This window comes from Monodelphis domestica, chromosome 2 (assembly GCF_027887165.1).
Source record: "Monodelphis domestica isolate mMonDom1 chromosome 2, mMonDom1.pri, whole genome shotgun sequence".
Taxonomy (NCBI): Eukaryota; Metazoa; Chordata; class Mammalia; order Didelphimorphia; family Didelphidae; genus Monodelphis; species Monodelphis domestica.
Window position 1 is genome coordinate 275598437 of NC_077228.1, and position 20708 is coordinate 275619144.

At 43.4% G+C, this 20708-nt stretch overlaps 1 protein-coding gene and 1 pseudogene across 1 annotated transcript; both read left to right on the top strand.

The window, feature by feature from the left end:
* Positions 1-7543: 7543 nt before the first annotated feature.
* Positions 7544-7993, top strand: LOC130457361 (60S ribosomal protein L23a-like; annotated as a pseudogene).
* A 5063-nt stretch (positions 7994-13056) lies between these two features.
* Positions 13057-20396, top strand: PIM1 (Pim-1 proto-oncogene, serine/threonine kinase). The gene is made up of 6 exons (XM_056818151.1): positions 13057-13806; positions 14093-14199; positions 14397-14447; positions 14559-14925; positions 17462-17638; positions 18691-20396. Exons 1-6 carry the CDS (start codon positions 13725-13727, stop codon positions 18846-18848), a joined length of 942 nt encoding a protein of 313 aa, XP_056674129.1. The 5' UTR covers positions 13057-13724; the 3' UTR covers positions 18849-20396.
* Positions 20397-20708: the final 312 nt, after the last annotated feature.

Below are 20708 nucleotides of genomic sequence, written 5' to 3' on the forward strand. Positions count from 1 at the left end.
GGAGAAGGCACTTCCCTTGGGAGCTTTAGAAAACAGACCCCTTTAGTAAAGGAGAATTCTAAAAAGAAAATGCGGAGATAAATCTTCTCCTCCCCTCCCTTCCTCTCACCCCCACCCTTTTCTGGGAAACCTCTCCCCACTTTCCTTCTCTGAAATCTCTCCCTTCTCCCTCCTTCCCCACAGGACCTCTCTCTCCAATTGTCCCTGGAACCCCACCCCGGCCACTTTTTCACGCAAGAAAGGGTCCAGTGAGGGTGAGGGACTGGAGAGGATGAAGATGGTCAGTATGGCAAACCAGCCCTGCATTTTTCTTTTGAGATGGAGGGTCCTGGGGATGGGAACAGTAAGCTGTCAGACTCCCACTGCAAACTCTTGTTTGATAGAAAGGAGACCTGGAATCCCTACCCCGGCTAGTGGGAAAAGATGCCCATACAAAAGAAGAGAAGAAGGCTAATGTGTATGAGAAGGAAAGTGTGAACCTCTTACCCACTAGTGAACTACAGAGATGTCAATGTTAGGGAAGCAGGGCTTTTGGGGGGGAGAAGCGGGGCTTTGGAAAGCAAACTGATACTATTCTCATTTCAGGGTCTCCAGAATAAGGACGTCCTAGTTTAAAGGGAACAAGGAGGAGGTGGCCAGACGGTGTAGTTCATGGAGTGTCTGACCTGGATTCAGGAAGACTTTTTCCCAAGTTCAAATCTGGTCTCAGACACTTCCTTGTCTGCCTCAGTTTCCGCATCCGTAAAATAAACTGGAGAAGGAAATGGCAAGCCATTCCAGCATCTTTGACAAGAAAACCCCACGAAGGATCATAGAGGGTCCTATGTGACTTAAAAAAAAAAAGCTTCAGCAATAACAACAAAATTTAAGGTGGGGGGTGGTGTGGCAGAATATGGATGGAGGGACTACTAATACTCAACTTGCTTCAAGGATTGACCTAGTTCTGGTTCTCCCTCTGTCATCTGAGGTAATAGCTAGAACACTGGACCTAGAATCAGGAAGACAAGAATTCGAATATGGCCTTGTACACTTAGTAGCCATATGACCCTCTCTACAAGTCACATAACTTCTGCCTGCTCAGTTTCCTCATCTGTAAAATGGGGATAACTTGTGAGGTTAAAATGGAATAGAGTTTGTTAAAGCACTTTGCAAACCTCAAGGCACTGAATAGATGCCAGATGCTGTTATTATCTCCCCTCCCCTTCCCCTCCACTACACCCAGCGCTGGAAGGCAGATCTTCCTGAATGGCCCGAATACTTAACTAGGTATCTTGCATACAGTAGGCAATTTAGAAATGTTTATTGAATTAAACGGAGTTAAATTAAATTAGTATCCTAAGGATTGGGAGGGCAGCTAGGTGGGGCAATGGATAGAGCACAGGTCCTGGAGTCTGGAAGATTAGAGTTCAAATTCGGTCTCAGATAATTATTAGCTGTGTGACCCTGGGCAAGTCACTTCCTTCTGTTTGCCTTGGTTTCCTCATCTGTCAAATGAGCTGGAGAAGGAAATGGCAAACCACTCCAGTATCTTGGCCAAGAAAATCCCCAATGGCATCACAAAGAGTCAGATATGCAACATCAGGGATAGGAATTTGTGGAAAATGTCAACAGGAATAAGGGATTATACTAATTTGTATAAATTCCTTCTATTAGGAAGTCAACTAGAGGGCCAGGACTGTGTCTGATTTCATTATTGTTTGTGCAAGTCTAAGCTCGGAGCTTTGTACTAGTAGGTGCTTAATCAAGGCTAATTAACATTAATTACATTGCACTATAATGAATCATCAGGTGATCTTACTCAACTTTTCTGTTGGCTTCCCCCCCCTGTTTTATTAATATGTAAGGGGCTTTTAACCCAGGATCCAAAATTTGTATATGCATGGATTTCTTTTGTAACTCAATGTATTTTTTGCCTTTAAAAACATTATTCTGTGTATTTCATTAAAAAATTTTTTGTAAACAATATATTGTTGGGTTTGGGTTTTTGATCCACTCTGCTCTCCATTTCCATTATAATTATTAGTTGTATATTTCCATCTACTCTATTTTTCCTCACTGTTTTTCCTTCTCTTCCTCTCTTTTTTTATCTTATTCTCTATTTTTTTTAAATCAGGAAAAGACATGAAATTATGAAGAATGAAACAAACAACTGAGAGAGCATTATATACAGCAACAGAAATATTGTTTGAATAATGACTGCATATGTCTACCTCCAGAAAAGGAGCTGATAAATAGAAATAAACAAAATATAATTTTATATATACATGTATATCTTTTTGTCAAATGATGCTTTCTCAAACAGGGAGGAGGGAGAGAGGGAGGGAGTTACCTGGGTATTTTAATGTAACAAAAAAACCAAATTAATTAAAAAAGAAAAGAAAGGGGGGGGGGTGGAATTCTGATAAGTGATCCACAGACTGCTAAAGGAGGCCATGACACAAAAAACTAAAGAATCTTGTATTAGTCAAACTAATAATTTATTAGGTGCCTATTGTGTGGCAGGGATGTAAAGAAAGGCCAAAAAAAAACCCAAACAAAAACCAATCCCTGCTTTCAAGGAGCTCACAGCCTAATGAAGGAGAAAACATGAAAGCAACTATCTGCAAACAAGATATATGTAGGATGCATTGGGAGTAGTCTTAGAGAGAAACACTAAGATTAAGGAAAACTGGGAAAGGCTACAAAAGAGGGAGGAAAAGGAGGAGGTAGAAGAAGAGAAAGAGGAGGGAGAAAGAAAGAAAGAAAGAGAGAAAGAAAGAAAGAGAGAAAGAGAGAGAGAAAGAAAGAGAGAAAGGAAGAGAAAGAAAGAAAGAAAGAAAGAGAGAAAGAAAGAAAGAGAGAGAGAAAGAAAGAAGGTAAGAAAGAAAGAAAGAAAGAAAGAGAGAGAGAAAGAAAGAAAGAGAGAGAGAAAGAAAGAAAGAAAGAAAGAAAGAAAGAAAGAGAGGGAAAGAAAGAAAAAGAAAGAAAGGAAGGAAGAAAGAAAGAAAGAAAGAAAGAAAGAAAGAAAGAAAGAAAGAAAGAAAGAAAGAAAGAAAGAAAGAAAGAAAGAAAGAAAGAAAGAAAGAAAGAAAGAAAGAAAGAAAGAAAGAAAGAAAGAAAGGAAGAAAGAAAGGAAGGAAGGAAGGAAGGAAGGAAGGAAGGAAGGAAGGAAGGAAGGAAGGAAGGAATTAAGAAAGAGAGAAAGAAAGAGAGAGAGAGAGAAAGAAAGAAAGAAAGACTATTTGGTACATACAATAGTTCTTTTAGGTTTGCATTGTACCTTACAAAAGTTATCTCATTGTCTCATTGTTGTTCACTGGGTCCATGTTTTCCTGACCCCTTGTGGAATTTTCTTGGCAAAGATATTAGAGTGAGGCCATATTTGAACCCAGATCTTCCTGACTCCAAGCCTATCTATCCATACTCTATCCATTGAGCCACCTAACTGTCCCTGGAGCCTGAATTCTAATGGAGAAAACTGGTGATTCCAAGGAGGCAGAAGGGAGAAAGGAATTTATTCTAGTCTGGGTGGTCAGCCTATGCAAAGGTTGTATCAGCAGATAAGAGAAGGAATGTTGTGTGTGTGAGGAACTTCAAGATGGCCATCTTGGTAGGACTCAAGAATTCATGAAAGGGAAGAAAGCAAAGTAAACTTGCAAAGGTATGCTGAAGCCTGTTTGTGAAGGGCTCCAAATGGCAAACAGGGGAGTTTGTATTTTTATCTTAAAAGTGAGAGAGCCATTGTACCTTATTGAGAAGGGGAGTAACAAGGACAGACCTTTGCCTCAGGAGTATCAGGTAGCTTCCTGAAGGATGGGTAGGATTGTGGAGAAACAAGATCAAGAGATGAATTAAGAGGATATTGAAAGAGTATAGAAAGTAAAGATATTCTGAACCAGGGTGTTGGCCTTGTGACTGGGAAGAAGGGGATAGCTGTGACTCACATCCTGGTAAATATTTAACAACAAGGTCTCAACAACAAAAAAAGAGAGAATGTTAAATTAAATCTGCATTATTAATATTTTATCTATCACTTTCTTAAGTCTAGAAAATCAACAAAACAATAAACCAAGAACCAATTTATAATTCAATGATTTCTAACTGGCGCTCTAAAGCAGGTTCAAGCACACCTAGGATGTGACTGAGAAGGAAGAGACAAGCAAGAGAAGGCAGGAAGATTATGGGCATGCCTTGTTTTATTGAGCTTATCTTTATTGCACTTCTCAGATATTACATTTTTTACAAATTGAAGGTTTGTGCCAATCTTACATGGAACAAGTCTATTGGCACCATTTCCCCAATAGCATGTGCTCACATCGTGTCTCTACGTCACATTTTGGTAATTCTCCCATTATTTCATTCTTTTTTCATTATTATTATATCTGTGATCAGTGATCTTTAAAGTTATCATTATCATTGTTTTGGGGCACCAGGAACCACGGGAAGCCAAAAATGTACGTGACTTGCATTATTACAATATTTGTTTTACTTTGGTGATCTAGAACCAAATACAAAAACTTAATTGATAAATATTGTGTGTTTTCTGACTGCTTTGCTGAGGAGCCATTCTTTCCCCATGTCTTTCCCTCTCCTCAAGCCTCTCTATTCTCTGAGGCACAACAATATTGAAATGAGGCCAATTAATAACCCTATTGTGGCCTCTAAGTGTTCCAGTGAAAGGAAGAGTCCATCTATGCTGGTACACTTCATTGCCTCAGTTACCCCAACCTTCTGCAGCCACCACCCTGATTGGTCTGTAGCCATCAACATGGAGACAAGACCCTCACCAGTAAAAAGATTATGACTCACTGAAGGCTCAGATGATGGTTAGCCTTTTTTAGCAATAAAGTATTTTTAAATTAAGGAATATACATTTTTTTCTAGACATGATACTATTGCACTACAATATACAATAGACTGCAGTATAGTATAAACATAACTTTTCTAAGCATTGGGAAACAAAAAAAAAATTTATGTTACTTGCTTTATTACAGTATTTGTTTTACTTTGGTGGACTAAAACCGAACAAGAAATATCTCTATCTTTGCCTGTATAGCAATATCTTGGAAAGGGCATCTAAGATGTATGGGAGGGAGATCCTTTCCAGCTCTAAAATAATCTAATTCCAACCTTTCCCAGATGACTTTAAGCCACATTCCTTTCTCTCTCTTCTGAACTCAAAAGAGCTTATCATCTGCATCATTCACCTAGATCTTAATCACATGGATTTGTTTAGAGACCTGGGATTTCATCAGTGTGGGGGAACTCCCTCTGCTAATATCCACAAGCCACTCATCTGTAACTGAGGGTCTTCTAAGTCACATATGATATTTAAAACTGGATATATGGCCTTATAAATATTACCTAAATGAAGAAACACTTTTTACCTAACAGCATTTTATAATCTAGTTGAACAGAGGAGAAAGTCTTGGGAAAAATCAAAATAAGGTGAAATTTAGCACCAAATAAGTTGTATAGACATGAAGTGAGCTTTTTTTCTTTTAAAACTGACTTTGTAGTGGCTTAAAAGATGCTTTATGAAATCTTTTTTTTTTTTGCACCTGGATATACTTTGTGGCTTTTCCTGTTCTCACATGGGTAATTTTTTTCCATTTAAAAAAAGATGGCTTTTTTTCCCCCTATGATAGCCTCTTTCTCTTCATCAGTTAGACATGCAGTGTTTTTGTTCACATACGTGGTTTTTTTGATCTGGGGCACATGTTTCTCCTAGGTTTCCAATAAGGTGTTTTCAAAAGTCCAGGTTTCCTGTGGGCTTTTACTTTTTAAATCATCCCTCCTTTCAATTTTTTTTCCTAACCAGCAGTAATGCTCTGCAACCTTGTCTTCTATGTGTCCTGCACAATAAATAGTCATTATTCATACTGAAATAGATAACAAAAGGAAACTTTTTTCAGCTAGCCTCCTCCTTCAGTTTACAAAGTGATTTACATATGTGAATTACACATATGCATACATGTATATAACTCTCTGCATTGATTTTCTTATTTGAGTCTGACAACAACCCAGTAAGGCAAGTATTACAGATAATATTTTCTGTGTTTTACAGATGAGGAAATTGAGGCTCAGAAACTCCCCCAGGTTTTCCAGACAGGCTCTGGCATTCCTACATATGATAATGTGTAAAAATAAATAAATAACCAAACCAAGTTAGTCATGCTTCATTAAGGAAAAAAAGAGTAGGTAATGGAAAAAGATATATTTCTAGTTGCAGCAGCAAATATACTAAAAGCATTTGCTAACAGGCAGGGGGAAAAACAATCCTTTTACAGTTATGCTTGGAGAATGAGACATCTGAAAGGGATTTATACACTTGAAATAAATTTCATATTTTATCTAAGAGATAAAACTGCTGGGTTCTTTCCTGATTTCCATTACACTGATTCCCAACCATCTTATAGGTGTGATGCTGTATTGTTTTTCAATCATGTCTGACTGTGATCCCATTTGGGATTTTTTCAGCCAAGATTCAGGAGTTGTTTGCCATTTCCTTCTCCAGTTCATTTGATGAAGAAAATAAGGCAAATAGAGTTAAGTGACTTAACCCAAGGTCACACAGCTAGGAAGTATCTCAAGCCACATTTGAATTCAGGTCTTCCCAGTTCTGGGCCCAGCACTCTATCTACTGTGCCATCTAGCTGCTCCTAAGTGATGCCATGCCCTCCTTTGACTTCCTAATACCTTCCTACTCTTTCTCAGAAAGACAGGTTGTTATAAATTATTTTAGTGCCGTACTTGCAATTGAGTTTTAGGTGGGTGACCATGGATCAATTAGTTAGCCTCAGTTTCCTTATCTGAAAAATGGGGATGATAAAAACCACAGAGCATCTATTTGCCTCACAGGCTTGTTGCCAGGCTCAAATGAGATAATGGATGTAAAGAATTATATGAATGTCAGAGACTACTATTATTATTCCTTGCTATCCTCCAAAAGAAGTGCTCCAGGGTGACCTTGTTTTCTGAACCAAAAATTAGAACACATGGTTGAGAAAGGATTTTGCTTTTGCAAAACCTGATTAACAAGCATACTTCCATTTTCTTGAAATTGAGATTGTCTAAAAGAAAATCTATTACCTATGTATGGCATATATGCATGTATTTGTGTGTGATTTAACTTTAATTTGTTAGTAAAATATAAAGTTAATTAGGGGGAGGGGAGGGTAACTTAGGTGGAATTTCAGGACATCTTTTGAGACAATTGAAGATTGCAAAAACAGATATGGAAATGGGCCTCATTTGAATTTCCCCTCTTCCCTTTGTTTCATCAAATTTCAAGATCAAACTTTACCCTGTAAAAAAAAAAGGAAAGAAAGAAAAATTCTTTTGTGGAAGAGAAATGCCTGGATACAGAATAAAACCAACTGGTCATTTGTTTTCAAATGTTCTCAGCGTCCAAAGCATATTTATTCTTTATTGTAGGGCTATGAGTATTGCTAAAGGATTTTCAACTAATGATCTAGTCAATTCCAACTCAGCTTAAAAATAGAAGGAATAGGTTGGCTCTACACACCTGTAAAAGACACCAAGGAAGACCCTTCTCTCCAAGATGGCACCAAAATCTAAGAAGGAAGCAGTTATTCCCACCTTACCTCCAAGACAGAAGCCAAGTCTTGAAGGCCATGAAGGCAGTGTTGAAGGATGTCCAGAGCCACAAAAAGATCTGGCCACCCAAGTCACCATGACTACAAAGGCAGGCCAAATACCCTCAGAAAAGTGCTCCTCAAAGAAACAAGCTTGGTACTACACCATGGTAAGTTTCCCTTGACCACTAAGTCTTCTGTTAAAAAGAATGAAGACACCACCATCATGGTCTTCATTGTAAACCTCATAGTCAGCAAGCATCTGATGGAGCTGGTAGTGAAGAAACTGCATGACACTGACATGGCTAAGGCCAACACACTGATCCATCAGTTGGAAAGAAGGCCTATGTCCAACTTGTTCCAGACTATAATGCTTTGGATGTTGCCAACAAAACTGAAATGATCTAAACTGCTATCTACCTTCACTTGAAATAAATAGTTTTCCAGTTTAAAAGAAAAGTGGAAGGCATGGTTTGATAGGTAACAACCTTTTAATATCACCAAAATTTTTTCTTTTTCCAAAATGATTAGTATTACCTCCTTCTTCTACTCCCAGCCAAGTTTAAACTCTAAGAAATTGCTATCTTATTATCATTGGGGAAATTGTCTTTAAAAAACACCTTTGTTAAATATTTCAAATTCAGATGTTTTAATGATTAAAACTTTATGAATCAGGAAGGGACAACTAGGTGGCTCAATGAGTTGAGCACTGAGTTGAGAGACTGGGAGGTCCTGGATTCAAATTTGGATTGGGACCCTTCCTAGCTGTGTGACCCTGGGCAAGTCACTTAACCCTCAATGCCTAGCCCTTATCTGTCTTCAACCTTGGAACCCAATACACAGTACTGATTTCAAGTCAGAAGGTAAGGGTTAAAAAAAAAAAGACAACTGTTTGAGGGATGAAGGAAATACAAGAAATATAAAAAAGACCATTTCCCTAGCCCAGAGTTACTTCTGAATGTCTGAATATACAGCAGCTATTCTTGTAAGTGCTTTTACCTACCAAGCCCTTGCCAAGAAGGGTCCTAATTTGGAGCCCTCCATCCATATTCAGGTATTCAGCCTCCTACTTGGAGTGGTTTATTAAACATTTATCATTTTAATTCTAATTGATGACATTCCTAGCATCTCCAAGATGAAAAAAAGTGAGGTTGAGGTTGATTTTATGTGTCGTAACTATTTTGAATCATATTCTCACAGGAGATGTTTAAACTAAAAAACGTGTGAAAATAGTGCAACAAAATTTGGATCACTTCTAGACAGGTGGCTCACATCTCCAGAATTCACCACAGAAAGTACTTTCCCCACAAAAAAAACATTATTAAGTAACTGGTGCAGGTATTAGGGTCTGTGATTTCATTGACATAAGGAACTCCCACTCCATCTACCAAAGTAGAGGAATACCTTCATAGAAACTTGGAGTCAGGGCAACTAGGTGGCTCAGTGGATTGAGAGCCAAGCCTAGAAATGGGAGGTCCTGGGTTCAAATGTGGCCTCAGACACTTCCCAGCTTTGTGACCCTGGGCAAGTCACTTAACCCCCACTGCCTGGCCCTTATACAGTATTGATTGACTGAAAGTAAGGGTTTAAAAAAAAGAGAGAGAGAGAGAAGGGGACTCCAAAAGGGGATGAAAAGGCCTCACTCCAGAGGTGCTAGTCCTCTCTGAACACTCCATCCACCCTGAGTGAATAGTGCAGAATCGAAGACTTGGGCTCAAGCCTCACCCTTTTTTTTTTTTAATCAATGCTGTTTCAGTTCCAAGGCAGAAAAGGGGTAAAAGATAGGCAAAGGAGGTTAAGTGGCTTGCCCAGGGTCACAGGGCCAGGAAGTATCTGAGGCCAGATTTGAAAAGCCTCACCTTTGATACAGGCTGGCTGTGCCCTTGGACATGTTGCTTAACCTATCTCTGCTCCAGGCCACTGTCAATGGAGAAATATTTATTAAGGGACTACTGCCTACAAGGCATTGTGCTTATATGCAACTGAAAATATAAAGTAGTAATAAAATATTGCTATATTCTCTTACTCAAGGAAAAATGACTCATGTTTATATAGCTCTTTTGAGTTTACAAAGCATTTTCCTGACAATCACACCCTTTGAGGTAGGTAGCACAAAAATGTTATTATCATCTCTTTCCAGATAAGGAAACTGAGACTCTAAGAGACTGAGTGACTAGTTTATGATCTCACAGTTAGCAATGAGAACTCAAAATCTTTGTTCTTTGAAGGCCGGTGCACTTCACTCAAATCTTACTGCCCCTGAAGCATTCATGCTCCTAGAAGCTGTAGCGGGTACAGTGGCCACACTCCAGTAAAACTATCTCATCAAATGGGCTAAAGCCAGGTTGAAAGTAAATGACAGGTCTCAAACCTGTTAGTGAATTAGGAGAGTGTCTACCCTAAACATGTGAAGACTTTCCCCCAGTGAGGTTAGATAGACAACAGTTAAAAAGAAAAAGCACTGAATAACCAAACAGTACAAGAGATGTCAGAAGGCATAGCTGATTTTATTGCCAAATACATAGAATAGATAATAAAAGGGCAGGGTAGGCTTCATAAAGGAGATCAGGGCTGCATTTTTAAGGATGGGTAATAGTATTTGGTTAAAAAGATGAGGTTGAAAAATGCAAAGCATATTTAGGGATAGAATAGGATCAAAGGGAATGGAACAGTTTAGCTTCAAATTATAGTCCCAGAGGTCGAGGTTCCTGAGAGTTAAGGTCATCTTGTGTAGTTTAAAGATGATGATTATTTAGTACAGCAATATCTATTAAAAATGGTGCTTATGAGGTTAAAAAAAAAGATCAGTTAGGTCAGGACTAAATTGCAGAGGGCTTTGAATGCCAGATTAAAAAGTGTGGAGTTAAGCCACTGCTTCCATTAGTCTTTTAGTGTATTCATTCATCATGTATTTTAATAATATGTACAAAGGCACTGGGCAACAAATGCTGGGGCAACCATGTCTCTTATTGTCTTAATGTCAAGCATTAGACCTCAGCGATAAAGGGATGGCTTAGCCGTCAAAAGATCTGGATTTGTAAATCCTACTTCAGACACAGTATCTGGTTGACAAAAGGCAAATTAACAACCTCTCAGAGCCTAGAAGGTTAATATTTGTATTTCTTAAATCAAGGAATTGTTCTGAGGAAACTCTACAAATGTGAGTTATTATTCTTAACTAATAAAGCCACAACATATAAACAAGAAAAGAAAATCTGGCTTAACAGGATATACAAATATGCTTTCTAAAAAGGACTAAGTTTTTAGTAAAATCTGTAAATGCTACAGTTGACTATGAGTGTATTAGATTATATACATGCAGACTATCTTCCCTTTCAAATGGCAGCACCCTAAGCATGAAGAATTTAAAATAAAATATTGCTAACTAAGCAATTGTTATTTCAACAAACTTTTTAGTACCTACTATGTGCAAGGCACTGGAAAGAGGAAATTCAAGAAAAAGTGAAAATTCAATCACATAGCACATGGTGCTATGAATTTGAGGCATAGGAAGACAAAACAGTTCCTACCCTCAAACAACTTACATTATACTCAAAGGATACCTACACACATCATGAGTAAAAATAAAAAGAATTTAAAACGGACAAATTAACTAAGGGGAATGGGGACTGAACTTTTGAAGGAAACCTGGGATTTGAGAAGGGGATAAAGAGAGATGTGCATTCCAAGCAACCTGTGCAAAGGAGATGGCAGATTGTATCCCCAGAGGTTATAAAAGGGAATAGTATGAAATAAACCCAGATAAGGAGGTGGGGGAAGAATTTGAGGGCTCTTTCCAAATCTTTCCGATCCCTAATCCCGGTCAGTCCAGGGAATTTGTATTTTATCCTGGTGGCAGCAGGGAACCAGGAAAGGCTTTTGAATTGGGGAATGAGAAAACTTGGTTAGTCAAGTGCCTCACCAAGATCAGCAACGTGAAGGATGGATTGGAGAAAGGAGAGCCTGGGTGTAGGGGAACGAATTAGAAGCCCATTACAAGTGGTCCCGCCAAGAGGTGATAAAAATAGACAATAGAGGAAAATGAAGGGATGCTGTGGAGTCAGAAATGACAAGGCTGATTGGATGGGGGTGGGGAAGAGGAGGAAAGGGAGAGGTGAGTCAACGATGACTCGAGGTGGGGAGCCTGGATTCCCTCAGCAGAAGCAGAGAAGTTTGGAGGAGGGTTTGGGGTGGAGGCACACCTAGTAAATTCAGTTTCGGGCTGGTTGTAGTACGAATTGAGGAGCACATTTTTCACCCTGCGCTCCATCCGTAATCTTAACTCAGGCCACTTCAGGGTTAACTATCTTCTTAAATTAAGAAAAGGGGGGACAATGGAAAGTGAAAATTCAATCACTCATATTTGCACTTTGTTAGCAGTTTGCAAACGGTTTGGAAGGTAGTGCTGGAGAAGGCTGGGGATGAGCTCTGGAGTAGCAACAAAGCTGGGTGTGGTCAGGGTGGGGGAGGGAGGTGAAAAATGTGAATGAAACCAGAAGCTTCAAATCCAAACCGGCTGGGATTCTATCTCAGATATGCGAGATCTCCCGTTCCCACCCCACCCTGCATCCGAGACAGCGCGAACGGAATCTAGAACAGAGGCGGGGATGACTGGTACCTTGGTCATCTTTTTTCGTTTTAATTGTAAAAAGTATTGAAATGCCACGTTTTGGGGGGTAAAGGCTGAAATCATCTAGATGGATAAATAACCCTCTCCTGGTGTTTAGGGAGTTCTGAGCCCACTTTTGTTCCAAAGACCTATGAGACATCCCCACTCCTTTCATGACTCACGGCCCTGCAGTGCCACCCTCCACCCCCTCACCAGCACCACCGGGCGCTTGCCCTTCAACCACCGACTCTTGTGGAGCAAACCCTGCGTCCACTGAATCAGCCAAAGCAGGCATGGAGGTCACCAAAAAAAGAAAGAAAAAGGCACCCCCCCCCCCTTACCCCGACCACCCTGCTCGACATACACACCCAACCCCCTGGTCTCCCATTCTCCACTGCCACCCGGATTGATAGCTGTAATCGTCATCAAACTTGGTCTATTGCAAAAGCCTGACCCCAAAGCTCTATTGCACAGAGAAAGAGAAGAGCCGGAGAAAAGGAGAGAAGGGAGAGAGAGGGAAAGAGGGAAAGGAAGCAGAGAGAAGGGCGGAAGAAAGAAAGAGTGAGTAAAAGAGAGAGAGAAATAGTGAGAGAGGTGGGCAGACCCCTGGCTTCCTTTGATGGCTTTTGTTATTGTTTGGGTTTGAATTGATAAGCCCCTCCCCATCCTTCCTCCCCAAGGCCCTGCACCCGGCTCCCGCCTCCTCCTCTCGGAGCCCGCACTTCTCTCGCCCCTCCCCCTCCATTTTGGCGCCTTTTCCTTCCCGCCACGTCGAGGCGGCGTAGCTACCATTCTGACGGTGGGGGGAGGGGGCCACTGGGGGGCGGGGCTATCTGCTTTATGCAGATCCGCTGGGCTCTGGTTGGCTGGGGGCTGCCTTGCGGGGGCGGGGTTTAGTCGTGCCGGCGGTGCGGTGGGGAATTCTCCTTCCCAGCTGCTTTCCCCACCCCCCCCTTTTCTTCCCACCACCGACTCGGCAGCCCGGCGCCCCGCCCCCGCCCACCCCGCCCAGCCACCCCGAGAGGCCCCGCCCGCTCGCCCGCCTGCCTGCGCGCCCCCCCCTCCCGCGCGCTACGCCCCCTTTACTCCTGGCTGCCGGGAGAGCCGGGCGTCTGCGGCGGCGGCGGCGGCGGTGGCGGCGGCGGTGGCGGCGGCAGAAGCGGCGGCGGTGGTGGCGGCGGCGGCGGCGGCGGAAGAAGTCTAAGAAACAGCGGGGACGGCGGCGGCGGCAGCAGCACAGGCTGAGACGGCGGCGGCGGCAGCAGCAGCCTGAGCAGCCCGAGCAGCCTGAGCAGCCGCAGCAGCTCGAGCAGCCGCAGGAGCAGCAGCAGCCGCCGCAGCCGCAGGAGCTGGAGCAGCAGCAGCGACCGGTCGGCTTCCGCAGCGGCGAGCTCCGCACCGCAGCGCCGCGGGCTCTGCTGCAGCACACGGATCCCGCCAAGCCGCCCCGGCAGCGCCCCCACCCCAAGCCCGGGCCGCTCCCCAACCCTCTGCCCGGCAGCGTCCGCTCCATCGTCTTGTCACCCCTGTACCCGGGGATGCTGCTGTCCAAGATCAACTCCCTGGCTCACCTGTGCTCCGGGCCCTGCGGGGAGCTGCACTCGGCCAAGCTGCCACCCGGTAAGGGAGGACCCACCCCAGCGTGGAGGGCGGGGACCTGGACCGGACCGAAACCGACCGAGAGAGGAGGACGGGGCTGGGGGGGGGGGGGTGCCGCACGCCTGCAGACCCGGCAAGGAGGAGGAAAAGAAGGACACTTGGGGAAAGGACAGACCGGGAGAGAAGAGGCGATGCGGGGAGTGATGGATAGATGGATGAATATAGGGACTGACCGACCGACAGACGGATGGATGGGTGGGTAGGGGGCTGCTTCAAATAGTCACTGACGGTACCTCTTCCTCCGCAGGGAAAGAAAAGGAGCCCCTGGAGAAGCAGTACCAGGTGGGCCCGCTGCTCGGCAGCGGTGGCTTTGGTTCTGTCTACTCGGGCACCCGGCTAGCAGATGGCGCACCGGTAAGCGGGCTTCAGAAACGCCGGGGATCCTCCTCCTTAACTCTTGCTCCCAGAACCCCGCCGCTTCCCCGGTTTCCCGAAATCCCTGGCTCAAAGTGGGTGGTTGGGGGATGGGGGGGGGAGTTCTTTGGGCGGGGGAGGGGATGGGGAGTGGGTTAGGCGGTAACCTGAGGTCCTTCTCTTTGGGGATTTTGCAGGTTGCTATCAAGCACGTGGACCGCGATAGGATCTCAGACTGGGGGGAGCTGGTAAGCCCCTGGGACTGCAATCTTTTGGGGGGGAGGTGATAGTGTCTATTCCTTGTGTGTCTCCCCTGCGTGTCCTCCCACCTCTCTTTGACTCGTGAATTTTGTCCGCAGCCTAATGGCAATCGAGTGCCCATGGAAATCCTCCTGTTGAAGAAAGTGAGCTCGGGGTTTCCTGGGGTCATCCGGCTTCTGGACTGGTTTGAGAGGCCCGACAGCTTCATCCTAGTGCTAGAGCGGCCGGATCCCGTCCAGGACCTATTTGACTTTATTACGGAGAGGGGAGCCCTGCAGGAGGAGCTGGCCCGAAGCTTCTTTTGGCAGGTGCTGGAGGCTGTCAGGCACTGCCACAGTTGTGGGGTGCTGCACCGAGACATCAAGGATGAAAACATTCTCATCGACCTGAACCGAGGGGAGCTCAAGCTGATTGACTTCGGATCCGGGGCATTGCTTAAGGACACGGTCTACACTGACTTTGATGGTGAGTGGGAGCCCCCTGGGCACCGGGAAAAGGCAGGTGCTGGGCTAGACGTGGCAGCATTATTCTGACCTGGAGCTGTCCCCATCCTGAGGGGCCTCCTTTGCTGCTTTTCTCTCCGACCTTTTTCCAAAGGTCATCTTGCCTTGCTGGAAGAAATCCGGCTGCCTGCTAAGGGACTTGCTTCAGTGGGGTGGGGCGGGAGAAAAAGATATTCAAACCTTTGAAGTTCTCCTGTGTGTTTAGAGAACACCAACCAATTGAGCCTTTAGGATGTTGATAAGCCTGGGTTTGCTGGCTATCCCGAACAAGTTTCTGCTCTGAAGCTGTAATGCCTCTGAGCAAGAATCTCAGTAGTGGCTTTCCTCCCCAACTTTCCCAGTCCACTTGGGGTCTCAGTCTCGAGACTTGGGTTCCACCAAACCTGACTTGTCATCGACCAGATTTTAAAATCCTGACCCAGTTTCCCGGCATCGAGGGGTGTGTGTGGAGAGGGTTGTAGGGTGCCATGGGGAGAACAGGGTTTGCAGAAAAGAGGAATTTGCTGCTAGTTTCTTGTGGGTGGTCTCGGTTTATTTTTCTTTTGATCTAGCTGAGTCAATCAGGAAGGAGAAACCGCTCTTGTCATTTCACTAAATTATTCATTTTGCTGGTAAAGGTGGTAGTGGTTTGTTTTTGTTTTTCGGTCCAGGAATGAGCGTTGTGAAATTAGATCTGCAGATTTTAAAACGAGTTCATTCCCCCCCCCACCCCAATCTCACAACTTTTACACCCCCACCCCCTTTTCCAGTGCCAAAAAGAGGCTTTAGGGTAAGGGGAGGGGTTTGGGGCTGGTCCTTTTCTGCAGCAGCAGGGAGGAATGTGGGAGCTTCCCTACACTTGACATCAAAGAATAGAAGGGTGGGTAATCATCTGAGAGGCTTAAGCTAACAAAACTGCTGACTTTCAAAACCTGTGACTCCAGCTTGCGGTTTCTGTTTATTTGCCCTTGGAAGATGTTGGGCCTGGGCTGCATTTTTTGTATTTCACAGTTAATGGCTGGCAGGACCCTCCCACCTTTCCAAGCCTCTGCTGCCCCCTGGTGAGCGAGAAGCTGGGGCGTGCTGCTGCTTCTTTTTTTTTTTTTTTACAACCTAAAGTTTGTAAACAGGAATCACGTGGCCTAGAAACCAGCCCAACTGCTCTGACCTCAGCCTACTCTTCCTGCCTGGGGAGGAGGAGGAGGAGGAGGAGGAGGTAGCTGGGAGAAGAGGGCGTGGGCTTAGATTAAGCACATGCTCTGGGCATAAAAGCATTTACAAGAATTTGGGAGCAGAATTTCTGATGTCATGGAAGTGTACCAATTTGGATAAGAGTCAAAAATAACTCTTGTGGCAACATTTAGTTTTCAGAATAGTTGGCTGTAAATGGCTTGGATTCCTTAAGACCTACAGTGTTTCTTGTGGGTGGTCCCCTGAAGACAGGCAGGAGGGAGACCTTTGGTACTTAGATTTGGAAGGGGCTTAAAGAGGTCTTCTGGTCCAGATAACCTTTTACCAAAGAAGAAACTGAGGCACACAAGGGTCCCTCCCTTACTGGTTCTCCTAATGTGGGCAAATCACATTACTTTTCTGAGCCTTGGTTTCCCTGTCTGTAAAATGGAAGTTTTACTTATATCTACTTCATTACAAAGTTGTTAGAAAAGTGCTTTTTAAAAAATTGTTGAAGTGTGAAATAACACCCTAGATTATTTTAAAGTTTTAATTCTTATATTTAAATATATGATTCTTGATACAATGCCAGAGGGTAAAGGAACTTAAAAAGTAGTAATAGATTTTCTTTTCTAAATAATTTATTAATTCATTTTCTATATATGACAGATATACATCCTATATTATACACATGTCTATGTGTATGTGTACTTAAGTATCTGTTCCAAGGCAGAAGAGCACTAAGTGCTAGGCAATGGGACTTAAGTGACTTGCCCAGGGTCACACAACTATCTGAGGACAGATATGCACCTTAAGACCTACCTCCAGGTCTATCTTTAGCCATTGAACCACCTAGCTGCTGCCCCTAATTTCCATTTAGAAAATTTTTTTGAGCTCCATTGTCTCTCCCACTCATTGAGAAAGGCAAACAATAGAAAATCAATTATACATGTGAAGTTAAGTCATAGATTTTCAAAATGGTTTAGGTTGTCTTTTGGAAGTTTTTAATTGTTTATGAGTGTTTCTGCCATGATAGGTTGTTATCCCCAAAAGGAGCAGAGCTAGTTTCAGACTCCTGTAGGTGTAATAGCTTATAAATTTGTTCTATCCATGCCACCTTTACAAACCAACAAAAAAAGCCCCATTTCTTGAAGCATTTTTTAAGGAACCTGAGTTTATTGTTAGACATCCAGGAAATACCATAAGCCACCTACTCCCCTATTAATCCTTAACAAACACTTAGCACCCACAATGTCTGGTATGAAATACTTGGGTTAGAGTAACTGTGTGCCATTTAAGGAAAAAAAAGGTATGTTTTTCCTACTAATTTCTTATGGTGTCTTTTGTAGGGACCCGGGTGTATAGCCCACCAGAGTGGATCCGTTACCACCGCTACCATGGCAGGTCTGCAGCAGTATGGTCCTTGGGGATCTTGTTGTATGATATGGTCTGTGGTGATATTCCCTTTGAACATGATGAGGAAATTATCCGAGGCCAAGTGTTCTTCAGGCAAAGAATCTCTTCAGGTAACTTTAAAAAACAAACCAAACAAAACCATTTTGTTTAGACCTTGTATATGTGAGTGTGTCATCTCTAAATAGATATTTAGATACGGGTTCATAAAAGAACTTGTTCCCTATTGAACTGTAAGAATCTTTGAATCAGAGTAGAATCCAGAAAGCCAAATGGATATATTGTCCAGGTTCTTGTATAGGTGGTTCAGAACGTGCCTGGGACCTCTGGGGATGTTGTAACTCTAGAGCAATGACTCATACTTCATACCTGGGCCCAGGAAGAAACTAGTCTGTTTTGCTTTCTTTCCAAGCTAAAAGGAATAGCTCATGGTTTGTTCATTAGCACCAGCAGGGCCACCTTTAACACAGATGAGTGTATTAAGAATTTTTTTAATCCTAAATCATTCAAATTTTTTATTTAAACATAAGCCTAATATTTTCAGTTCTTGATAATGCCAGAGTAAAGAAACTTATAAAGGTAGTTGGAGGCTTTCAAAGTGCTCTAGGTTTTTTGTTTTTTTTTAAATCATTGGTTCCAAGGCAGAAGAGCTATATGGGCTAGACAGTGGGGGTTAAGTGACTTGCCCAGGGTCACACAGCTAGGAAGTGTCTGAGATCAGATTTGAACCCTGAATCTTCTCAAGGTTGGTTCAATCCATTGAGACACCAAGCTGCCCTGAGTTGTCTTTTGAAGTTATATACTATATGTTCCTGCCAGGAATGACCATCTTATTGCTGTTTCTGATGAGGCAGAATTATGAACTAGATGGGTCTTTAGATTGGCTCAACCAAAATTTTTAATTTGGAAAGGTTGACTCAAAGGAAGATACTATTTTTTTTTCCACCAAGTCATCTGAAGGATGCAGGTGTTAATTAATCCCTTTTAAGTAAAGAACAAACAGGGCTGATCTTCCAGTAGGGGTAGCCTGGGCTCAGCGGGCGAGGGGGTCACCACACCCAGTTTTGGCCTTTTATACCTGTCCTATCCCAAAGCGGGCAGACTGCATTGCTAAGCCCAGTTGTCACTCCTATTAATCACCACCTGCCTCCCTTGCCTTATGCAGAATGTCAGCATCTCATTAAGTGGTGCTTGGCTCTGAGACCATCAGATCGACCATCCTTTGAAGAGATCCAGAGCCATCCGTGGATGCAAGATGTGCTCATGCCCCAGGAGACAGCAGAAATCCACCTACACAGCCTGATACCAGAGTCCAGCAAATAATAGCCTCTCTTCAGGCTCCACCCCAGCCCCTCCACCTCCCCACGGGGCAGAGAGGCAGGGGAAGCTTCCTCCCTTCTCCCACTTCCCAAGAACTAAGGACTCTTGGAATCAAGCTGGGCCTCGCTTGTTAACAGGAACAATTCATAGCTCATTCCAGACCCAAGCTCCCTGGAGGCTGCCTCCTACCTAGGAGGAACTACTCCATCCCCAGGTGGCCTGGGCCTCAACTTCTAAGGATTCTGCCTCTTCCTTCCCTTAACATTTGCCCCGGGTTACCAGTGTTTCCCAGCACTGCAGAATCCTGGAGGCTTCTTCAGCCCTGGGCTGAGACCGATTTCCTACATAATAGAGTTCTACTGAATGCTGGGAGGGTTGGAGAAAAAAAAAAACTAGGGGGGTGGGGGGTGGGGGGTAGGAAGGGTTGGAGAGGGGGGAGAAATAGGATAGGACTGAATTGAATAACATTGTATTTCGTCACTGTCACCCCTTCCAACTCTTCAGAGTGCCTTCTGTGGTGACTCCGGCTGTGCTGGGAGAAATACTGGAATTTGCCCTCTACCTGCTGCTTCTCCAAAAAAAAAAAAATCTGCCTGGGTTTGGTTCCCTCTTCTCTCTTCTTTCACCTCCTCCCAAATTTCTACCCCCCTTTCCCATCTAAGAAAGGTGCCATGGAAGAAGCTGTGGGGCCAAACACTGAGCCACCTCACCTTGCCCAATCTCTGCCTCCTTCTAGTAAAACTTTAGAACTGGTGTCTTCCTCCTTGGTTGTTACTTAACCGTTTCAAAGCCAAGACCTCAAGAAAAAAAATCGCACAGACAATGCAACTCAGCAGGAAAAAGAAACTGTAAATGTGTGTGTACATTTGGCATATTAGTGTAAAAAAGATTGTAGCTGTTTGAAAAATTTTGGGGGGGTTGAATTTTGCCTTTTTAAGTTATTTCTTTTGTTTTTCTTTTTTTTTTGTTTTGTTTTGTTTTGGGTTAAAAAAAAAAGAAAAGAAAACCACATCCTAACCTGGAGGTCAATGTTATGTATTTATTTATTTATTTATTTGGTTCCCGGCCTGTTCATCCCTTCTTCTCCCTAACCTCTTCTAGCTTTCCTTGGCAGCCCGTCCTGGTTTTCTTTTTCTTCTTTTCTCTCCTCCAACTTGGGGACCTTCTGGGAGTTGGGATTGATGTGTATGTGGGGGGGAGGATAGGGGACAGCCAATACTTGTATGTGCCTCAGCACTGCATGGAGTAGAAGGACCCGGGCCAGACAGCTGTCTGCAGCTTCTGGATGGACTGCCTTTGTTCCCCTCACCTGCACACATGTGTCTAGTTTCCATGGGTAATGGGGGAGGGGCACTGCTTGTGTATATAACCCTTCTGGATGGTGGGTGGTTGTATGTGGTGTGTATGCTCGCCTTCCATATTCTGGGGCTGTTGTCAAACAGCAAGTAGCCTGCTGGTTTTATCAAGTGTAATACTGTACAGGGGGATTAAAGAAGATCTTATTTTTTTTTTATACATGCTGTTTTTAAATAAAAAAACCTTTTGTCTTAACCAATGGCTCTCCCCATCGATCCATTCCGTGTCCAAACGTACAACGTTCATTAGGTAATCCTAGGGCCAAAGGAAAAACTTTATCCACACTGGGCTGAGCAGGTTTTGAACATAGAAGAATGCTGGATGGAGTGGACAGAGCACTTTAAAATCTGACCTCAGATACTTTTATCCCGTTTGCCTCAATTTCCTCATCTGTTGAATGAGCTGGAGAAGGAAATGGCAAACTACTCCAGTGTCTTGGCCAAGAACCCAAATGGGCTCACAAGAGGACTGAACTACAAAAAATGCTGGCAAGGGGAATAGTAGGAC

Bases quoted from the DNA above. Each gene is read 5' to 3' on its own strand.
- PIM1 (XM_056818151.1), top strand. From the start codon at position 13,725: ATGCTGCTGTCCAAGATCAACTCCCTGGCTCACCTGTGCTCCGGGCCC. The intron at 14,200-14,396 runs GTAAGCGGGCTT...GGGATTTTGCAG, and splicing joins GGCTAGCAGATGGCGCACCG to GTTGCTATCAAGCACGTGGA. The intron at 17,639-18,690 runs GTAACTTTAAAA...TGCCTTATGCAG, and splicing joins CAGGCAAAGAATCTCTTCAG to AATGTCAGCATCTCATTAAG.